The 21390-nt window shown below is 44.9% G+C and overlaps 1 protein-coding gene across 2 annotated transcripts in view; it reads right to left on the minus strand.

Annotated features, from left to right (window-relative positions):
- LOC135718944 (allantoinase, mitochondrial) overlaps nucleotides 1–20827 on the minus strand; it is a 29534-nt gene extending 8707 nt beyond the window's left edge. Inside the window, exons 1-6 of one of the 2 annotated variants that reach the window (XM_065241339.2) lie at nucleotides 20579–20827; nucleotides 20042–20193; nucleotides 12287–12401; nucleotides 11606–11752; nucleotides 11227–11272; nucleotides 11051–11144 (exon numbers count right to left, since the gene is read on the minus strand). In XM_065241339.2, the coding sequence (XP_065097411.1) occupies nucleotides 11051–11144; nucleotides 11227–11272; nucleotides 11606–11752; nucleotides 12287–12401; nucleotides 20042–20193; nucleotides 20579–20725 (701 nt within the window). In that variant the 5' untranslated portion in view covers nucleotides 20726–20827. Of the gene's footprint in view, nucleotides 1–11050; nucleotides 11148–11226; nucleotides 11273–11605; nucleotides 11753–12286; nucleotides 12402–20041; nucleotides 20194–20578 lie in introns of both variants that reach the window. The other variant, XM_065241330.2, reaches the window with a different exon arrangement.
- Nucleotides 20828–21390: the final 563 nt, after the last annotated feature.

A 21390-nucleotide genomic window follows, 5' to 3' on the forward strand; every position in this document is an offset into this window, starting at 1 on the left:
CCTCGGGTTCTCCTGGAGTGGCCGGAGCTGGCACGACCGCTGGACCTCTCGGGACCACAGCCCACCCTCCGATCCAGGGGGTCATTAGCGCTGGCTCCTTAGGAGCTTCTCCCACAGGCCCAGGAAAGTTTGGACACGGGCGGATCTTGTTACTGTGTACTACCCTGTCGGGCCCGGGCTTTTCTTCGGGCCGGATTGTGTACACCGGTTGCCCAGGTCGCTGTTGACTGTGGACTACATACGGGGTGGTCTCCCAATGGTCACTCAGCTTCCCTTTGCCTTGCCGCCGATTGTCCCTCACCAAGACTCTCTCGCCAGGCAATAGGGGGGCATCCCGAGCTGTCCGATCATATAGCCTCTTATTCCTCACTCCGGCCATCTGGATCCGCATCGTCACCTGCTCATACGCAAAGTGTAGGTGCTGGTGGTGGCGTCCCACCCACTCTGTCACACTCACGTCTTCTTGGCTCGCTTTCACTCCCAGCATCAAGTCCGTGGGCATCCGAACATTTCTGCCAAACATCAGGTAAGTGGGGGCGTACCCCGTATTACTGTGCACACTGTTGTTGTAAGCCTGGAGGAGGTTAGGCAAGGCACTCACCCAATCGTCCTGCCGTCGTTGATCCAGGGTCCCCAGCAACCCTAACAAGGTCTGGTTAAACCTTTCACAGCTGCCATTCCCCTGGGGATGGTACGACGTCGTGTGCGTCTTTGTACAGCCGTACAGTTGGCACAACTCCCGGATTACCCGTGACTCGAAGTTGGCCCCTTGGTCCGAATGCAGGAACTCCGGGCATCCGAATGTCTGGAAGACGGTCCTCCATAATACCACGGCCGTGGTGCTCGCCGTCTGGTCTAGAGTAGGGATGGCCCAAGAGTACTTCGTAAACAGGTCTGTCACTCTTGTCTTTTTTACATGTTTTAACACTGTACATTTAAAATACAACTTAAAATATTTAATTGTGTACAAGAAAACAGCTCTTATGAATGAATTATTAGTAGCATGTTGTAGTGTCTCGGGAGATTGTGCTCATTGTTAAATAGCTTTGTGGCTATACTGCACTGGAGCGGCAGTTTAAAATATAAACCCAGAATTCAGCGAACGTCAAGAACAAGAAAAAAACAATAAGGCCAAGACGCGGGATTTAAATTACGTTACACCGACCATGTATAAATTTCAATGTTTCTGGACAGAAATACCAACTTTGTCTGGTATTAATAAGCTGCACATTGGAGTGCTGGCTGCTCCCCGCGGTGCTGAAGACGCGTGATGGCACATATACACAGATATCTACGTGCAATCTATTGGAAAGTGGAGGAGTCATTAGTTGGGTTAGTAAAATAACGAAATTACAGCTTTTAAATAGAAGAAAAAAAAATTTTTGTAAAGAGATATATTTTTTTAAGTTTAAAAGTGCAGAACTCTTCTCAAGGGGAAGAAAGCTATACTTTTCCCATTACGTGCAACCTATCGGAAAGCCCAGATGAGTTAGTTGGGTTAGTAAAATAATGAAATTATAGATTTAAGTACAAAATAGTATTTATATAAAGAGAAATATTGAAATAAAAAGTGCAGAACTCTTCTTAAGTGGAAGTAATAAAGTAAAATAACGAATAATAATTATATAATAATGAATAATAGTTTCCAATAGGTTGCACGTGCTGCCACCAGTACTCCGTCCGAGCGCGTCTTCAGCACCGCGGCCAGCACTCCAATGCACAGCTTATTAATACCAAACAAAGTGAACAAGTTGGTATTTCTGTGCAGAAACATTGAAATTTAAACATGGTCTGTGTAACATTATGTAAATTCCGCGTCTCTGTCTGATTGTTGTTTCCGTTTTCTTGTTCTTGACGTTCGCTGAATTCTGGGTTTATATTTTAAACTGCCGCTTCAGTGCAGTATAGCCACAGAGCTAGTTTCACAAGCACGATCTTCCGAGATACTATGCTAAGATACAATTAATACAAAACGAAATTCACTTCAAACGGAGTGGGTAGACATGATTTTGACCACTTTATTAAGTTTGTTTTCGTAGAAACCTTTCTCTAAAGTGAATTTCGTTTTGTATTAATTGTATCTTAATTTCAATCAATGTTTTATCAACCAATTGCTTGAATTTAATAAATAAGAAATAAATAAAAGAAAACGATTTAGTTTTATATTTATGTTTAAACAAAATAATTTCATTTAAACATAAATATGAAGCTGAATCGTTTTCTTTAATTTATTTCTTATTTATTAAAATCAGGCAATTGGTTAATAAAACATTGATTAAAATTAAGATGCCTCCATCCCTCAAAAGTTAGCGTCAGCTGCTTCTTGCTTGCCATGATTTCTTTGCAGACTGATACGAGCCTCTGTCATGTGTGTGGACCTTGTGACTTTTGTGCAAGCGCACAGATGGCAGTGTCGCTGTCAAATCTTACCAAAAGTAACGTTGCGCTGAATTGGAAAATGAACTACGTTACGTTACCAAATTTTCAGTAGTAACGCGTTACACTACTTTTGTCTCAAAAAAGTAGTTACGTTACTGTAACGCGTTACTTTGTAACGCGTTACACACAACACTGTTCGGGAGTCATGAGAGTACATCGGCGTTGGTGTGTTCTCGCCCGGGGCGATACTGCAGTTGGTAATCAAAGTTGGCCAGCTGGGCCACCCATCGCTGCTCCACGGCCCCCAACTTCGCCGTCTGTAAGTGCACAAGTGGGTTGTTATCTGTGACCACTGTCACCTTGGCGCCCCAGAGGTAGTCATTAAACTTCTCGCTAAGCGCCCACTTCAGCACCAGCAACTCTAGCTTGAAAGAGCTGTAGTTGGCATCGTTCCTCTCCGCTGGATGGAGACTCCGACTAGCATAAGCAATAACTCTCTCCGCTCCGTCCTGTCGTTGGGCCAACACCGCCCCCAGGCCAAGATTGCTGGCATCTTTGTACAGAATAAACGGCTCAGTGAAATCAGCATAAGCTAAGATGGGGGCCTGTAGTAACTCTTGCTTGAGCATCTGAAAAGCAGCTTCACAGTCTGGGCTCCATTCTATTGCTGGGGATCCACGACCCCGAGGACGGCCTATACCGGCCAGTAACTGGTTTAGGGGTTTGGCGATTTTCGAAAAGTTCTTAATGAAACGCCTATAATATCCCACGAAGCCCAAGAAAGATCGTAATTGTCTTACCGTCTTCGGGGCACCCCATTCCCTCACCGCGGATACCTTCTCTGGATCTACTGAGACTCCTGCGGCACTGACCACATGGCCCAGGAACTTAACCTCTCGCCGCAACAGGTGGCACTTGTCAGGCTGCAACTTCAGTCCATACTTCTCCATGGCCCGAAAGACCTTCTCAAGGTGCTGGAGATGGGATTCGAAATCTGGGAAGTAGACAATCACATCATCCAAATAAACCAACACCGACTCCATCAACTGACCCCCCAAGCACCGCTGCATCAGGCGCTGGAATGTGGCGGGGGCGTTGCAAAGGCCGAAAGGCATCCGATCCCACTTGAATAGTCCGAATCCGAATGGGGTCGTGAATGCGGTCTTCTCCCGGTCTGCCTCGGCTACCTGCACTTGCCAATAGCCGCTAGCCAAGTCCAACGTGGAGTACCATGCTGACTGTGTGAGGCGAGCAAGGGAGTCTTCGATCCGAGGTAAGGGGAAAGCATCTTTCTTTGTTACTTGGTTGAGCTTCCGATAGTCAACACAGAATCTCCAGGCCCCCGTTTTCTTCTGCACAAGTACTATAGGCGCGACCCACGGGCTGCTACTTTCCCGAACGATTCCTTGGCTCAACATGCCTTGTAGTAATGTACGCACCTCGGTGTACAATGTGGGTGGTATCGGCCGATACCTCTCTCGGCTTGGTCCTGCGTCCCCCGTGGGGATGTTGTGTTCTACCACCCTGGTGCACCCATAATCTTCGTCGTGTGCCGCGAAAACATGTTGCCATTTCTTAAGTAATGCCCGCAATTTCTGTGCTTGCACTTGTCCCAATTCTTCCCCTTGCAGAGACTCACCCATGAGATGGCCGGGCATGCTCCCTCCAGCAGTGTTGGGCGGCGGATCTACCTGGGTAAGGGCCACTTCCACGACAGTGGGGCATACCTGACGGAAGCTCACATCTCTCCCCTCTCGTACCTGATGGGATGCGACCGTTGTTAACCGGGCCAGCCTTTGGTGTTGATGTAACTGGATCGCAAAGGGGTTCTCATTGCGGATCTTCAGTCAACCACCGCCAGACCCCGAGCCTCTTCCAACTGCTGGCAGTCCACACGGGGCTCGACTAGCACCCAGTCTTCGGGGCCCCCTTCTCGTGGTGGGACTCTTGCCCACACGATGGCCTCGCTTCTGGCTGGCACAGATAGCGTGAAGCGACACGCCACTCGCCCCACTCCTTCTCGGTCCCTCCGGACATTGGTCATGTGCACCCGACGACAGTCGGCCACTACACGTTCCCACTGGGGGCGCTCGGCCAGCAGTATTCTCTGGACGGGCCATGCCTGAAATAATTCTTCCCAGCATGCCGAGAGGACATTCATTCCCCAAAGGGGCACGATGTGTGGGCGAGCAATGGTCCTGGACGATAATTACTCCTTTCTGGGGGACTATCACTCCGTGGATCTCTAAGTCTGTCAGCCGATAGCCAATATAAGGGATGTCTAGGCCATTTGCGCCTTTTAGGGTGAGCCAGGGGGCCTCCATCCCACGTGCTCCTTGTCTTCCAAACACTTCATGGGACAGGCTTTCAGAGAACAAGGTGACCTGCGAGCCTGTGTCGACAAGGCACTGAATCTTCTTGCCACCCACTCGAACCTCCACCACTGGGCTGTGTCCAATCATCTGGCTCCTAGAGTCACTTTTCTTTGATGGGTCTTCTATAGGGGTCCCGGCCACACGACCCACTGTGGCCGGTCGACCTAAAAAAAAACCTTCCGATGCTCTTCAAGGCCCACACTGTCGACTGTAATGGCCTGGCTCTCCACAACGGTTACAAATCGGCCTCCCCTGCTCATCCCATTTGAAGCGAGGCCGACTAGGTCGGTTTGGGCGTCGGGCTGGGTGTCGGCCACCTTCCGAATATACTCGGTCTCGGGGGGCGGATATTGGCTCTTCTCGTGCCTGTCCCAGGCGTATCTCTACCAGCAGCGTCTTCGACAGCTCTGACATCTGGTCCCGGACGTCTTTTAGGAGTTCCATCTTTAAGGCCTGTTTCCAGTCAGCCGCTGCTGGCACTGCCGCTGCCAATCCACTTACGGCCGCACACACTGGGGGATCCCGCACTTCAGCCTCATCACTCTCTAATGCCACCGCCTCTTTCTTCAGATCCTCAATGGTGAGCTCAGGTTCTCTCCGAAACTGCACTCTCAGACTCTGCCTCACCAGGCCTTCTCTCATCCCTAATAGGAACTGGTCTCGTAGCAGGGCCTCTCCATCTCCTAGCCCATGGTCTTGGCGTCCCTGCAATCGGGTAAACTTTTCTCGTAGCCTCAATGCAAATGCTCTAATAGGTTGACGGGGGCCTTGCTTACAATTAAAGAATTGTGCACGGAGGACAGCAACAGGGGTATGGTCACCATATTGTTCCGTGAGGAACTGGAGGACTGTTTGGGCGGTGGCTCGGACAGATTCAGGGGCGGCCTGGACTTCCCGCCGCGCTTCTCCCTCCAGTGAGTTCAACACGAACTGCAATCGTTGTGCAACACTCAGCCCTTGGAGGTCGGCCAAATATTCCAGCTGGGCCTTCCACTCAGACAGGCGTACTTCGGACTCTGCCCCTCCATATTTCTGCACCCAGGGGTTGCCCATAAATACTGGCATAACGTGGGGTGGGGCCTCGGGCGCTTCGTTGTTGGCCATTGGGAGACCCTGGTCGCTCAACTTGAGGTGGAAGCCCTGCCGACTATGCCAAAATCTGTCACAGGTCGGGGCGGACCACAGATGTAAGCAAGCCGCGCCCCTTCCTAGTTTCAAACAGGAGGTCCCAAAGTCAACCCAATGACCAGACAACACAAGCGTGAGTATAATTTAAAAGGAACTTTATTTAATTTATTTAAAATGTATAGGGAAAGGGGCAAGGGTAAGTTAAAAAAAGGAATCTCCGTCTGCTCTCCAGGTGAGCCGGGTAAGGGGGGAGGCAGCGCGGCAAGGCTCCTACGCCTTGTTTCCTTGATCCCGTTGCGCCCTCCTTTTCTCCTGGAGGCAGATTAAAACAATACAGTAAGTGGTGGTTCAGTGCTATGTATAGTTGGGGGTCTTTCCGGCAACAGGCTGGTATATCCCTGGACTCTACACTAGGGTGATATCAGGTAGGCTTCTCTCTGATAGCTAGGTTCACACCCTCTTTGTCTTCCGACTCTCCACTGTAAACACAGAATATTTCTGGTCAATGACCAAGGCTCTTTCGCTTTTCCAGGTACCTGTGGCAGTGTACACCTCCAACTCTCCACCGACGTCGGACTCAGACAGGCTCCCCACGGTAAGTATCTACCGGTATTGAATTTCTCCTTCTGCAGGCTTTTCGCTGTAACACAAGGGATTACTTGGCAGACACTAGGACTTTCTCTCTCACCAGGTTGGCTCGTGACGACAGGCAGGTAAATACTTCACAGGTATGGTACTCAGGTTCTCTCTCTTTCTGCTTTTAGATGTAAAACAGAAGATTACGTAGCAGACACTGGGACTTTTGCTCTCACCTAGTTGACTCGTGGCGACGTACAGGTAAGTACTCCACAGGTAGGGTACTCAGGTTCTCTCCCTTTCTGCAGGCTTTTAGCTGTAACACAGAAGATTACGTAGCAGACACTGGGACTTTTGCTCTCACCTAGCTGACTCGTGGCGACGTACAGGTAAGTACTCCACAGGTATGGTACTCAGGTTCTCTCCCTTTCTGCAGGCTTTTAGCTGTAACACAGAAGATAACGTAGCAGACGCTGGGACTTTCGCTCCCACCTAGTTGGCTTGTGACGACATACAGGTAAGTACTTCACAGGTATGGTACTCAGGTTCTCTCTCTTTCTGCAGGCTTTTAGCTGTGGCACAGAGGATTACAATTACAGATCCAGGAACTTATACTGGTTTGTCGGGCAGCTCCTTACATAAAGCAGAGGCAAGTTAGCTTTAGCTACTGCATCTCTTCAACTTCCCTTCGAATTGTAGTAACTTTTGGTCATTCAACAGATACTGACAACATTGAATACTGCTCGTGGATGGTGGACTTACGGTGACTGCACTTCAATCGGTTAATAATTATGCCCCAAACCTCGAGATGGTGAGGCGTCGTGGTACAGCCTTCCCAGAGGCCTCTGGCACTGCAAAAGGGGGAAATCTAGCACCGTCACGCCAAGCCGAACGCTGCCCTCTCCTCTCTTCCACTTCAGCTACAGAGAACTGGACAGGGGCGCACCTTTGAAGAGGCTCTGTGACAGGTGAGATATGATCTTCGCCACCCTTCCTATAACAGTATGATGTTCTTCATACACACAAACACTTGTTAATATTGGTTTTACTCACAGCAGTCTAGGAAGTCGATGTCCTTCACCACCGTTCCACCGAGTCAGGCCGGATCCAAGGGATGACCAAAAACGGGTACTAAACTTGAAGCTTCGATACAGGGACACACACAGCACATACAATGGGTTGTTTAACCGGCTTCCACAGCCTCTCGTTCTCCCACGGCGAATTCAGCGAAGGGAGGGGGCTACCGACAATACAAACACAGCATACCACTGCACTAATTCAAAAGTGTATTCTCACAGCAAAGGCACAGACTCACCCACAGCACTCTATGTGAACATTAAGGTCACAGCCCCGTCTTCCTTGAATTAAACCTGGGACCGGTTGGCGTTGGAAGTGTAGGCCAGAAATATAAACGTCGCTGTTGTGGCCCCGTGCTTCTCCCAGAATGGTCACTACCCGGCTCTCCCACCACTCTGCTCCGTAGCAGGGCCGTCAACCTAATTACTGAAGACTCACAACACACGTTGGACAAGATAGCTCTACAATACACACTGTATCAGACACTGAGTACTCACAATGGTTTAACGATGGCCTCCTTTGTCTCCTTCTCCTATAGACTGATGAAATCCTCTTCACCCGGGTTCAAATACACCGCTCTAATCTTCTCCAGCAGCGCTTACGGTGAGTCCCCACTGCGCAAAGTGACGTCGGAATTACGTCTTTTTCATGTAATTTTTGGACGTCCGAATCCGGTCCATAAAAGGGGTTGTTTTGTAACGCCAGGTGACGTCTTTTTTTCGACGTGTTCTGCACGTCTAAAAATGTTGACAACCGTAGGACCGCCGTGTAAGGAAAAGAGACATGAAAAAAGCGAAAAGACATGATTGCCTCTGCACTTCACCCATCCACCGCACCAAACCTTTCAGACATTTCCTGCCGGCTGTGGGATTCGAACCCCCGATCTCCGTGTTACAAAGAAGTCTCTCTAACCACTCAGCCACGTGGCCATACTTTCAGGTTGTATATAAGGCATTATTATTGCATTCATATCATGAACAATTTAATATGACAATATTTTCATGTTAAATTGTTAGTATGGTCATATACTTTTAATATAACGAACTACACATTTAATTACATATTTTTAATGGTACATTTAGATGGATTTTGTACGTAATTCAAGAAAGCAGAAAAACAGTACTGTAATAATAATAGACTATTCGAGTAATGAATGATCTTTTAATCTCTGCTGATTCTGGTGCTGTAACTATCTTGGTTCTATTGGACCTGAGTGCAGCGTTTGATACAGTATGCCATGACATACTACTTGACAGATTAAAAACCTGGACAGGCATCTCGGGCACTGTTTTAAAGTGGCTAACTTCTTACCTCACACATAAATCTCAGTTTGTTATCCTGGGAAATAACAAATCTGATATTATTCAGGTTCGACACGGTGTACCTCAGGGGTCGGTACTGGGTCCCACGCTCTTTAGCATCTATATGTTACCATTAGGGCAAATTATTAAGAAATATGGCTTAGGCTACCACTTTTATGCTGACGACACCCAGATTTACATAAGTACAAAATCTGATGCTGCAGTTACCTCTAATGTCCTTACAGCCTGTTTACAAGAAATAAAATTTTGGATGCGTCAGAACTTTTTAAGACTCAACAGCTCTAAGACAGAGATCCTTTTTATTGGCACACCGGCTACCATTAAAAAAATGTCAGAATTTTAATTTGAAAATTGATAATACCCCCTCTGTTCCATCCTCGCAAGTACGTAACCTTGGTGTGATATTTGAAGCTAACCTGACCTTAGAGGCACACATAAAGAGTGTTGTTAAAACGGCATTTTATCATCTTAAGAACATCAGTAGAATTAGGTCTTTCCTTTCTGATGCCGATGCTGAAAGGGTTATTCATTCATTTATCACCTCTAGAATCGACTACTGTAATTCCCTTTATTCTGGACTACCTGCAAAATCTGTCAAACGTCTTCAGTATGTTCAGAACTCAGCAGCACGAGTTTTAACACGTACAGCATCATACCAGCACATTCAAGGTGTTCTATACAATTTGCATTGGCTTCCGGTGCAGTATCGCATTGATTACAAAACATTAGTTTTGACTTATAAAGCGGTTCAAGGGTTGGCCCCTTCTTACATTGCTGACTTAGTCAGCATTTACACACCTTCTCGTTCTCTCCGTTCTGCTGACTCTCTCCAACTTAACCAACCTTCTTGCAGATTAAAAACTATGGGTCAGAGATCATTTTCATGTGCCGCGCCAAGGCTGTGGAATGCACTTCCTCTCTTTGTTCGTAAGGCTCCCACTTTAAGTTCTTTTAAGAAATCGCTTAAAACACATCTTTTTAAGACTGCTTATAATGTTTAAATTTTTAAGCCAATTGTTGTTTTATTTGATTTCTGTAATTGCTTTGTACTTGTTTTTATTTTGATGTATTTGCTATGTTGTTGTAGCGCTTTGGGTATATGAAAAGCGCATTATAAATAAAATGCATTATTATTATTATTATTATTCGTATGTATTAATCATGTTGGTACAATAATGCTGATATTTGTAAATAAACACATTTTTATAGGCCTAATCATGTAATATAGACATAGACCTGTCATAGACGTCCTAATGACGTCCAAAAATTACCCAGTTTAAACGTCAAATGTTGCCCGTAAATATGACGTCCAAATGACGTCCAAAAAATTACCCAGTTTAAACGTCAAATGTTGCCCGTCAATATGACGTCCAAATAGGGTCATGGTGGGACGTCCAAATAGTGGACCTAGTTTGGACGTCGAATACATGTCCAGAATTGGTCATGGACCGACGGACCCAATATAGACATGATCTGCACGTCTATCCGACGTCCTGTGTTTAGTGGGTCGTTCCTCATCAATACTCCAAACACAACAGTGATGCACATAAATCCATTCGTCTCCAAAATCTTCATAGATAACACATACTCAGCCTCTGGCTCTGTTTTCCTCTTCTGCTTCGTGAACAACAACTCCTACCGCTACCAGCGTGACTGTGCCCAGGTCCTTTATCTTCAACACCGAAACGGTTTGTCAATACAGCCCAGCTACCACAGCGTCAACAATGAACCCCAACAAACAACAACCTCTTTGTGTTTAAGGCTGTCTTTTATGTCCCTCTCTATCTTCACAGCATCCAATCCCCAGCCGCTACGTTTATCATCCACACCTGTGTTTAATCGGCTTGATTTCGCCTCGCGGCGTCTACCGGAAGTTCCGGTGTTTCTACTCTTCCTTCCGGGCGGAAACGCTTCCAATCTTCCCCATCTTTGGTTCCGCCCCCTTAGAGATCGTCACCGTGTGACACATGTTCACTGTAAATGATTTCTGAACTGTCTTCACTTTGCATAATGCCCTTATATGATTGTACAGCGACCTTGAGCTAGGAAAGGCACTATCTAAATCAAACTTATTATTATTATTACTATTATTATTATGTACAATGAAGCATCTATGTATTTATTTCTATGGCCATAAGGCAATCAGATATGTTTGCAACTAGTCCCATTATCATAGCAGTTTTAGAAACATACTGATACTGCAGGCAGAGTTTAGTGACGTTGAGGATTGCCTCATATTCCATAATGTCAGGTCTGGACTTCAGGAAGGTGGAATATTCACATGGATCTGCTAAAATAAATAAATGTTAAAATAAATAAATGTTAATGTATTGTGACATTTTATTGGCTTTTAATGAACAGGATCATACCCCTTTCCTCAGAGGCTAGATGCTGGACTTCACGCTCTGCATGAAACTGAGTTTGGGAAATAAATAGATATAATTAGTACACTTCTGACGCAAAAGCATAATTTTTTGATTATTCACAAGCAACTGACAAACACTATAATTAATCTGCCACTTACATAATTATCAATTATGAGCAAAAAGTTCTTAAGATATAATTTATATTTTTGTGTAAAAAATATTTTCGCTATTTGAACTACTTACCATCTACTTACCATCTATTTTTTTGTGAGAGTATTGTCTCAGTAGTATTAAACAATAATTTGTACCAAAAGTAAGTGAGTTAGTGGGAGCCTTTAAAAGGAAATAATATTAATGCTAGGGAAAACATGAGATGGCATACCAGCAGAACGCTGTCTGTGCCCTGGAGCTGCTTCATAGTTGCATGAAGATCAGCATCACTCACATGAGGAAATTCATCCACTCCGCTGTGGATCAAGAAACACTTAAATCCAGCCACACCACCCTGGACCATCGGCTTCAGCTCCAGCTGAGATGCAGAAACAGAGAGAAGAGTAGGCAATATTTATAACTAATATAAATATTCTGTGGATTGTTTGAACATTTAAGCCACACTTCTTTTGTTCTTTATATATTTAATCATTTGACTCATTGATTGATTCATATAAACATTTTAATATCGAATTTAAAAAAGATAAATAATTAATAAATGAAGCAAGTTTATTAGGTTTAGGTCAACTGTACAAAATTAGAAAATCAGGAGATCTTAAGGAGAATCAACTGTCCACTAAAAATTACATTGGCAGTTAACAGTTATTTAAACTTAATTGTGAAATGTGCAAAGTAAAAATGTATTGTATGTTAAGGCCTATCTTCATTACTTTGGAGATTTTAGTATCTTGCTTGATTCTTTTAATTGAATTGAATTATTTTTTTATATTTTGTTATCTGTTAAATTCATGATTTTTTAAAGTCATTGTACATTTATTGATATATAAAGGAAAATACAGCAGGCTGGTACCGAAAATTAATATTAAATTGGTTTGCATAGTTACAGTAGTACCTGGTTGCCAGGGATGACCCCTCCCCAGAATGCTGTGTCTACAAAACACTGTCCTGTAGCCGAATATAGCTTTTCATGAAAGTTTCCTAAAGTTGTAGTTGGTGGGATGCTGTTTCTGAGTACAGTGGAGAAAATTTAATCAAATGTTTTTAAATAAAATAAACAATTACACAAGATTTCAGCTGTAATTTTCCAGACATTATCCAAGGGACTATTTTTACAACCATATGAGGTTATATGAGGTTTATTTACTGGAAGGTCTGTATATGTTGTTAAAGCAATAAACCCCAAGAAGCAGTGGGTTACCAGTGCATTTTACAGCATTTAGCTAAAAGCGGAGATAATTCCATTTATGTGAAGAACTTTTGTAAGAGATCAGATTCAGAGCCTGATGAAAACACGCTGTTCTATTTCATAGCTCCAGACCGCCAGAGGCATAAACAGAGTGGAAAATCATGCGCTCGCGCATTGGTTAGGAGAACTTATTGATTGGTTGTCATCCCATGACCTCATGACACATATAAAAATCTATCACAACGTCATGAACTTTCTCTTTGTCATTCTCGCTTGGTGAGAACTTCATTCTGTGTGCAGCTTATTTGGGCTGGCGATTCGCTCCCCACTTAGCTGTTTGCAACTGGATTGGTTTGAGTTGGATTCTATTTCGATTTTGGATTATTGGATTATTCTACTATTGGATCGCTAACAGAGTCGCGTCTTCCAGCGAGCACCTCTTGGTTTTACAAGGTTCTCTCGCGCGGGTCACACGACAGGATATTTACACCGGACAGGTAAGCCATGTTGGTTTTCTGGTGGTCGAATTGACGGCGAGTACCTATTGGTTTACCTGGGTTTCCTCGCCTAACATTTTAGCCTCTCGCATCGAGTACCCGCGGTTTTCCTGGGTTCCCTCGTGCGACGCTACGGTGCAACAGATACAGTCACTGTTGGCCGGATCAGCTGCTTCAGCGGCTAACAAATGCCACACGGAGGTGAGGGAATGTACCACTCAAGCCGACGCTACTGATCGCTCACATTTTCTATCAACGGATGTTGATGGGTGTGACGCCGAATCGGTGGCAGCCACAAATTCGCTCTTCAGTGAGTCTTTTAGTCAGCCTATGTCCGACGCTAAGTTGCCTCCTACCAAGTCTTCTCCGCCCCTGCTCGGCCAGTGGCAGCGAACCGGGGACGGGAAGTGAGGCGTCCTCCGCAGCACTCTCGTTACGTGACACTTTAAAGAGTGCGCTGGCGAAACTGGAGCTGGATGTCCCAGTGGCGTTTACAGGTCCGACCAACATGTTGTTCTGCTCAGTACCTGGAGTAAAGGATGCACGTCTGCCGCACTGCAAAGATTTTACGGAGGTAGTATCAGCTGCTTTTCAATCAGCATTGTCGTTTCGGCCTGACCGTGTTACCCGCATGCTGGCGAACGGTCCACACCTGACACAGTACGGCTCGGTTCGATGCCGTCTTTAGAGCCCTGTGTGGCTTCTCTCATCGTCTCGCCAGACGTAGCCCTGCGACAGGTTGTACGCTGTCCTAACAAAGAGTGCAGACATACGGATGACGTACTGGTCAAGACATATAACACAGTGGCCAGACTGGGGCTTATTGGCAACTCAATGGGGCACTTGCTTTTGGCATTACATTCGTCCCTGGATTTCGCCAACCATGATGACACAGTGGCTAGCTTAATGGACGCCTTTCTCCAGGCTCTCGGCACTGTAGCCGGTGACTGCGGGAGAGCTCTGGGCCTCCTCGCATACGCGCAACCTCAAGTTTGGCTAGCCCAATCTCCCTTGCCAGAGGTCGTAATAATCTACGCCAACTACCCTTGACACCGGGTCATCTGTTCGGACCGGCTGCTCAGGAGGCTCTAGAACAGGGGTCGGCAACAGGCGGCCCGCGGGCCAAAAGTGGCCCGCCAGTAATATTTTCTGGCCCGTCGGATTAATTTGAAATCCGTTTTTAAAAAAAAAAAATTTTTTAATCACACTTTTTTATTTTAAAATAACAGTTTACAAAAATGGCCCGTGTATCATTCCTTCATTTGTTTTTTTCAAATCAAAACCAAAAAAAAAGAAAGAAAGAAAAACGACTTGTTTTTCTATTTTTTATTTCCTGAACTAAAATCAAACGACTCGTTTTCTGAATGTGCGCTCGGATCAAAAATAACAAAAATGAATGAAAACGGTTCGGACAAATTTTAATCGAACACCTTAGCAGACATATACCAATGAAATAAATTTAAACAGATCAGGTACTAACAGATTACATTTTAATAAGGGTTTTAATAAGGGTTTGAATAGAAACCTTTCCGGTAAGTCTCATTCGCTTACAGTCCGACTTTTGAACTTTTTTCATTATTATTTATTCGCGTATAACACACTGACAAATAATATGTATTACCTGATAAAAAAATATTTGCGTCGTGGACAAGTTGCCACCAGCTCGCAAGAATGTCCTGAAAAAAATGCGTATAATAGCTAGTTTAATCTTAACCGGCCGCTCTTTCTCGTTCTCTTTCTCTACCAGCGCATCCGCGATCATAACTGTCATTAGATTTTGAACATACTTCTAAAACACAATCAATCAAATAATTGCAGAGGTTTGACTTCATGAATCATTTGCAAATTTACCTCGTAAATCATGTCAATGCGTCACGCGTGAAGACGTTAAACTCCGTGACATTGCAAATTACTGAAAAGTAATTGCAGGCATTTAGAAACCACTACACAAAATATGATAAACTCTTTTACTGCAGTAATATTTTAACTATTACACTTTTAACGTAGATTTTAAAGGAATCTACTGTTCTGTTCTGTTACTTGAACTTGGGGCTCGAGCCCGACCTTAGGTTCGACAGCAAGTCAAGTTCGTTTACCGTTAATTATTAAGACTAAATGGGCAGGTAAATTCGTTAAAAAATGAAAGTAATCCGCCAAAATATGGTTTTACAAGTCTATTAAAATAAAGCCATTATTAATTTTCCTAACGCATAGTTCTTTGATCTTTACCTCCTTTTAAAAATAAATTTGGCAAAGGAGGATTTTCAGCAATTTGAACAGCAACTCTGCAACCAATGGTTTCGGTTTGAGTGAGAGGCTTTGTCCTATTTAATTTATTATTTATATTTCATTATTTTTTCTGTGACATTTTTTCTCTGCTAACAATACAATGTTAAAATAATATTTATATTGGCACGAACACAATTTTTGTATAACATTTATAATTGTTATAGGCTACTTCATCTTTTTTCGTTAGAGACATTGGTTTTGAGATTCTGGGAACGAGATCTAACGTTAAGTTTTGCGGACCCGTCAGGTCGGGAAATAAAGCGGGTGAACACAGAGTGTATTTTAAGCGGTTTACTGAATAGAACCTTGTCGGAGCTAGACAAAAAGCGGAGACCTCCTTAAACCTTAGGTGTGTATGTGTGTGTCCCGGATAAATATTAATAAAAAAAGGAATACAGTTCAAAAGTCGGACTGTAAGAGTCTTTCATGAGAGCATAAATGCCTGTAATGTTACCACTAATAGTACTTGATCTGTTTAAAATGATTTCATTTATATATATGCCTATAAAGGTGTTAAATAAAAAAATTGTCTAATCCAGTAATTAATTTTTTATCTGAGCACACAATCAGAAAACCCGTGGTGGTTAATTTTTTCATTTTTGTTTTTAATTTAAAAAACGATTGAACGAATGATACACAGACCCATAACCATGTTTTTAGCCATTTTTAATGCCGTCTTTCGTATTTTAAATAGGAAATAAAGACAATGTTTCTTGACAAAAGATCAGATAGCCTATACTAGGCTAATTCAAAATAAGACGTAAGTGTGCCAACAGCAGTTGGCCCGCCATCTACTGGCTAAAAAAAATATTGGCCCGCGGCCAAAGTTACTTGCCGACCCCTGCTCTAGAACGACGGGTGCGTGTGTCGGAGTCCCGTTCACATCATGTGGAACGACGCACACCATTTAAGGATCCGCAACCAGCCATACGTTCGCCTTATCTGGCCCCCACTCCGCAACGCGGACCTGTTGGGTCTTCCAACCGTTTCTCCTGTGGTCGACACAATCGCCCTGCCCCTCCGCTACACCGTAGCGCTGCGGGTACACGCTCACACCCTATGCCGGTGAGACAACCACCTTCTCTCTTACACCCGAGTTTGTCACACGTCAGTATCGGACGAACGACAACGCCTTACCCTTATCGCGGAGGTTCAAAGTTTAATGCAGAGGAATGCCATAGAGGAGGTAAACCCTCTGCTGTGTTTGGGAGGTTTCTACTCCCGCTACTTTCTATTTCCCAAAAAGGATGGAGGGTTCAGACCCATCCTGGATTTAAGGCGCCTAAACAGGTTCTTGAAACGCCTACCGTTCCGCATGTTGCACACGGCCAATGTGATTCGAGCCGTTGTTCCAGGTGTGCGGTTTGTTACCGTGGACCTGAAAGACGCCTATTTTCATGTGCCCATTGCAGTGGAGCACAGACAGTGCCAAAGGTTCAGCTTTCTACACAAGACCTACCAGTTCAAGGTCCTTCCGTTCGGGCTCTCTCTTGCCCCCCGTGTTTTCACAAAATGTGTGCAGATTGCCTTAGAGTCCCTGCAACAGGACGATGTGTTTGTACTTCCCTACTTGGACGATTGGCTATTTTGTGCAGCCACACCAGAGCAGGCTGTAGCCGACACCGGCCACCTGCTGAGACACGTCGAAAGCGCTGGGCTTCAGTGTAACTGGGAGAAATGCCACCTCACTCCTACACAGCCAGTACACTTCTTAGGCATACATCTGGACTCACGGATGATGTGCGCCTCTCTTACCGACGCCAGGAGGTCGGTGATACACCACACCCTACAGAGTGTCCGCTTAGGACACCGGATACCTTACATTCGTCTACTGAGACTGGCGGGTCTGCTCACTGCAGCGTCCACAGTGATCCGCTTGGGTCTGTTTCACCTACACCCTTTTCAGCAATGGCTGATCGCTCTTCACCTATCAGCAGTCCGCAACCGTCGAACCCTTGTATGAATCTCGGGGTCCAGTTATCTTTCCCTTGTCCGGTGGCAGCAGGACGATTTTCTACGGTTGTGTGTCCGGATGGGTTCACCCCCGTCGCGCAGAGAGGTGATCACGACGGACGCCTCCCTTTCAGGCTGGGGCAGCGTGTGGCAACATCAAGGTGTGAACGGCCTGTGGGAGCTGCATCTACTGAGGTGTCACATCAAGGTTCTATAGCTACAAGCGGTTTTCCTGACACTCAAGCACTTCGAAACAGCTCTGATGGGGAAACACGTTCTGGTCAGGACGGACAACACTTCGGTAGTGTTCCATATAAATCACCAGGGCGGCACGAGATCACTGGCTTCTCTGCGCCTGACACAGAAACTCCTGACTTGGGCGGAGCCGCGTCTGCTCTCCCTGCGGGCGACACACGTTCCCGGCCGCCTCAACACTGCAGAAGATTTGCTGTCTCGGGGGGACCGAGGCTGACGGACTGGCAACTGCACAAAGAGGTTGTGCAGAGGATTTGGCATACATACGGCAAGGCGACAGTGGATCTGTTCGCCTCCAGAGACACGACTCACTGTCCTCTGTGGTTCTCGGAACGGATAGAGCACGGATCGCTGGGCAGAGATGCCCTGGCTCACGAGTGGCCAGACTCAGTACTGTATGCTTTTCCGCCGACAGCTCTGATCTGCACGGTACTCAGCCGGGTCTGGGAAAAAAGACACAAGGTACTTCTGATTGCTCCCAAATGGCCGAGCATCCCGTGGTTTCACTTGCTTCTGGCTTTCACGATGAGACCGACCAGTCCGCTGCCCCTGAGGAAGAACTTGCTGTCCCAGATGGAGGGCTCCTTGTGGCACCCCTGCCCGGAGAGGCTGAAACTCTGGGTTTGGCCGCTAAGAGGAGTCGGGACGTCTTGGTCTGTTCAGACAGGGTCAAACACACTGTTCTGAATGCTCGTGCATTATCCACTAGGACGATGTACGACAACAGATGAAAGCTGTTTGTCACTTGGTGTACGGAAAGAGCGCTGGACCCCTATGGCCCACCTATCTCTGCCATTCTTGAGTTCCTACAAACACTTTTAGACGATGGTCATTCCCCAGCTACGCTGAGTGTTTATGTTGCTGCGCTTTCAGCTTATCGGACTCCAGTGGACGGTGTTTCCTTGGGTGCGCACGCTTTAGTGGTGGCTTTTCTCAAAGGCGCACGGTGTCTACATCCATGTGCGCAGCTAGAGTTTTCCCCTTGGGACTTGAACGTCGTTTTGGATGGCCTATGCTTACCGCCATTTGAACCTTTGGAGCATGCCGAGCTTAAGTGGCTTTCGGTTAAGACCGCTTTCTTGTTGGCCATAACTTCCGCAAAAAGGGTCAGTGAACTACATGCCCTTTCTGTGAGTGCTCATTATTTGAGATGGGGCCCTGACTTTAACCTGGTAACACTGTGGCCTAATCCTGCCTTCCTGCCTAAAGTGTTGACTCTTCAATTCGTCAACAAACCTTTGTCTTTATCAGCGTTTCAACCTACGGATGCTTCTCGGCGGATGCTATGCCCGGTACGTTCTTTGCGGCGCTTTGTTGAAGTGACCGCACAACGGATCAGCTGTTTGTTCGTTTTGGTGCGTGTCAGAAGGGAGCGGCCCTATCGAGACAAAGATTTGCACACTGGGTCACAGAGGCCATTAGTGGTGCTTACGGTGCAATGTGCAGGCCTGCTCCGAATGTCATTCGACGCGCGGTGTTGCAACTTCTTGGGCTGCGTTGAAGGGGATCTCTATTGCTGACATTTGTTCCGCGGCAACTTGGTCGTCGCTGTGCACTTTTTCAAGGTTTTACAGGCTGAATGTGGTTTCACTACCGCCTGTCTCTTCTGCCATACTGCCTGGTTCAGTGTGATTTGATTTTTGTTTGTGTACTTTGTTAATAAAGATGTTGAGTTTATTCTGTCTAATGTCTATTACATTCCTCGTGACTTGGTGGTATCAGTCTTCCACTCTGTTTATGCCTCTGGCGGTCTGGAGCTATGAAATAGAACGCTGGTTACGAATGTAACTGTGGTTCTATGAATAGTGGAGTCTTTGGTCACTCGATCTGGCGAGAATGACCATTGAGAAAGTTCATGACGTTGTGATAGGTTTTTATATGTGTCATGAGGTCATGGGATGACAACCAATCAATAAGTTCTCGTAACCAATGCACGAGCGCATGATATTTCCACTCTGTTTATGCCACTGGTGGTCTTCCACTATTCATAGAAGCACGGTTACATTCGTAACCAGCGTTTTCAGTGTTGAGTGAATGCATCAGTGTTTAAGTTGGGTAAGATCGCCACTCAGTGGATAATTGCGGACATATGAACTTGAGTTATAAACTCCTCAGACAACATTCTCTTTATCGACGAGATGACTCAACAATATTTATTGACATTTATCTGGATATCGCCATTAATTGTGCAATTGTAGACAAATTAAAAATATGATTAAAGACTGTGGTGTTTATTTTCATAAATCAGTACGCAGCAACAGTGGCGCAGTGATACTTATGTAATGTGGTCTGAACCGTGAGGTTACCAGTGTATTTTATCACGGCTTAGAACGCGTTTCAACCAATCAGAATGAAGAACCAGAACTGCCTGTTTTATAATATGCATTTATGTATATGTATATACATATTTACAAAAGCACATTTATTCTACACAAATACTTCTCTAGTGTACTATATGTATACTTACAAGGGCATGTCTACAATAGTGGTCACACCCCCAGCAGCTGCTGCTCGTGTAGCAGTCCAGTACCCTTCCCAGTTGGTACGACCTGGCTCATTGACATGAACGTGACAATCCACTATACCTGGCATTACCAGACTGTCCCCCACATCCAGTACCTGTTATAAAGATGCTTTAATAAGTGCATGAATAAAGAATTCTTGATATATAACCCATAAGAAACCAGGGCCACATTTAGTGAGTTTCTATATTATTTATTTTTTATGAACATATACCTTAATGTCTTGTCTGTCAAATAGATTTGGAAAATGTCCACTGTTATTGCCCCCCAAACATATTAGAATTAGAGAGGCATGTTGGTCACAGTAAAGTATATAGGGGTAAGTTGTTACAATGGAGCCATGTAATATGCAGCCTATTAAAAAGATTATTTTAAGTTTAGGCTAAAAGGCTAAAATGTGTTTATATTAAAATTATCTCACTATCACACTGGAGTGCCTGTCTCCAGCAGGAGGCGTATGTTCCACTCTAAGATTCTCTTACCTCAATATCTCTGTGCATTATTGCTCCTGAATCAGGCAGAATGCTTTGAATCTTTCCCTCTTTTATTATGATAACTGCAGGTATAATTTTCTTTCCATACAAAACCCTCCGGCTCCGCACAGCACTGACAATTGTTCCTGGTTCCATTGCTGTACCTAGTCTGAAATATCTTATGCAGTCTATGTGACTATCTGTGTTATACTGACTACAAAAGCAAGTTAAACTCTAGGGTCAATGTGCCTTCACTCACCGGCCTTTATGCAAGAGTTTTAGTGGGGAGATTAAAGTTCTTTGACCTGTTTTGTGTCTTACTTCCAAAAAATAGCAGTCTGTTAATAAAAGGAACAGGTAATAGGCCCCCAAAGACTTTGGTCAGCTCCTGAGTATATATTGTTGATTATAATTTCCTCACAAAACACAGCCAATTGTCTTGAAATTTAAATTTGAAGTTAAATTTGAATTTCGTGAATTTTAGATTTAGTTTTCTGGGACATTGATCACTAGTAGCAGAGTGACTGCTGGATTATGCTGAATTGATAAACATGTAAAATAGTGTGCTATGACAATGCTTTGCCTTGACATTAAACATAATAAAATGACAAAGAAGCGGTATATGCGTAGTGTGCTGTATATATTAAACATATTATTAAACATGATATAACATATATTAAACAAACTAGCATTCTCTCATACTGAGCAATTTTATTTGCAGTATTAATTTCTGGGACAGTTTCTACCTTTAAGGCCATATCAGGCGTCAGGCCCACACCAGTAGTTCTTAAGATAGATAAATTATTCAAGACATTGCTCTA

This window comes from Paramisgurnus dabryanus, chromosome 7 (genome assembly GCF_030506205.2).
Source record: "Paramisgurnus dabryanus chromosome 7, PD_genome_1.1, whole genome shotgun sequence".
Classification (NCBI taxonomy): domain Eukaryota; kingdom Metazoa; phylum Chordata; class Actinopteri; order Cypriniformes; family Cobitidae; genus Paramisgurnus; species Paramisgurnus dabryanus.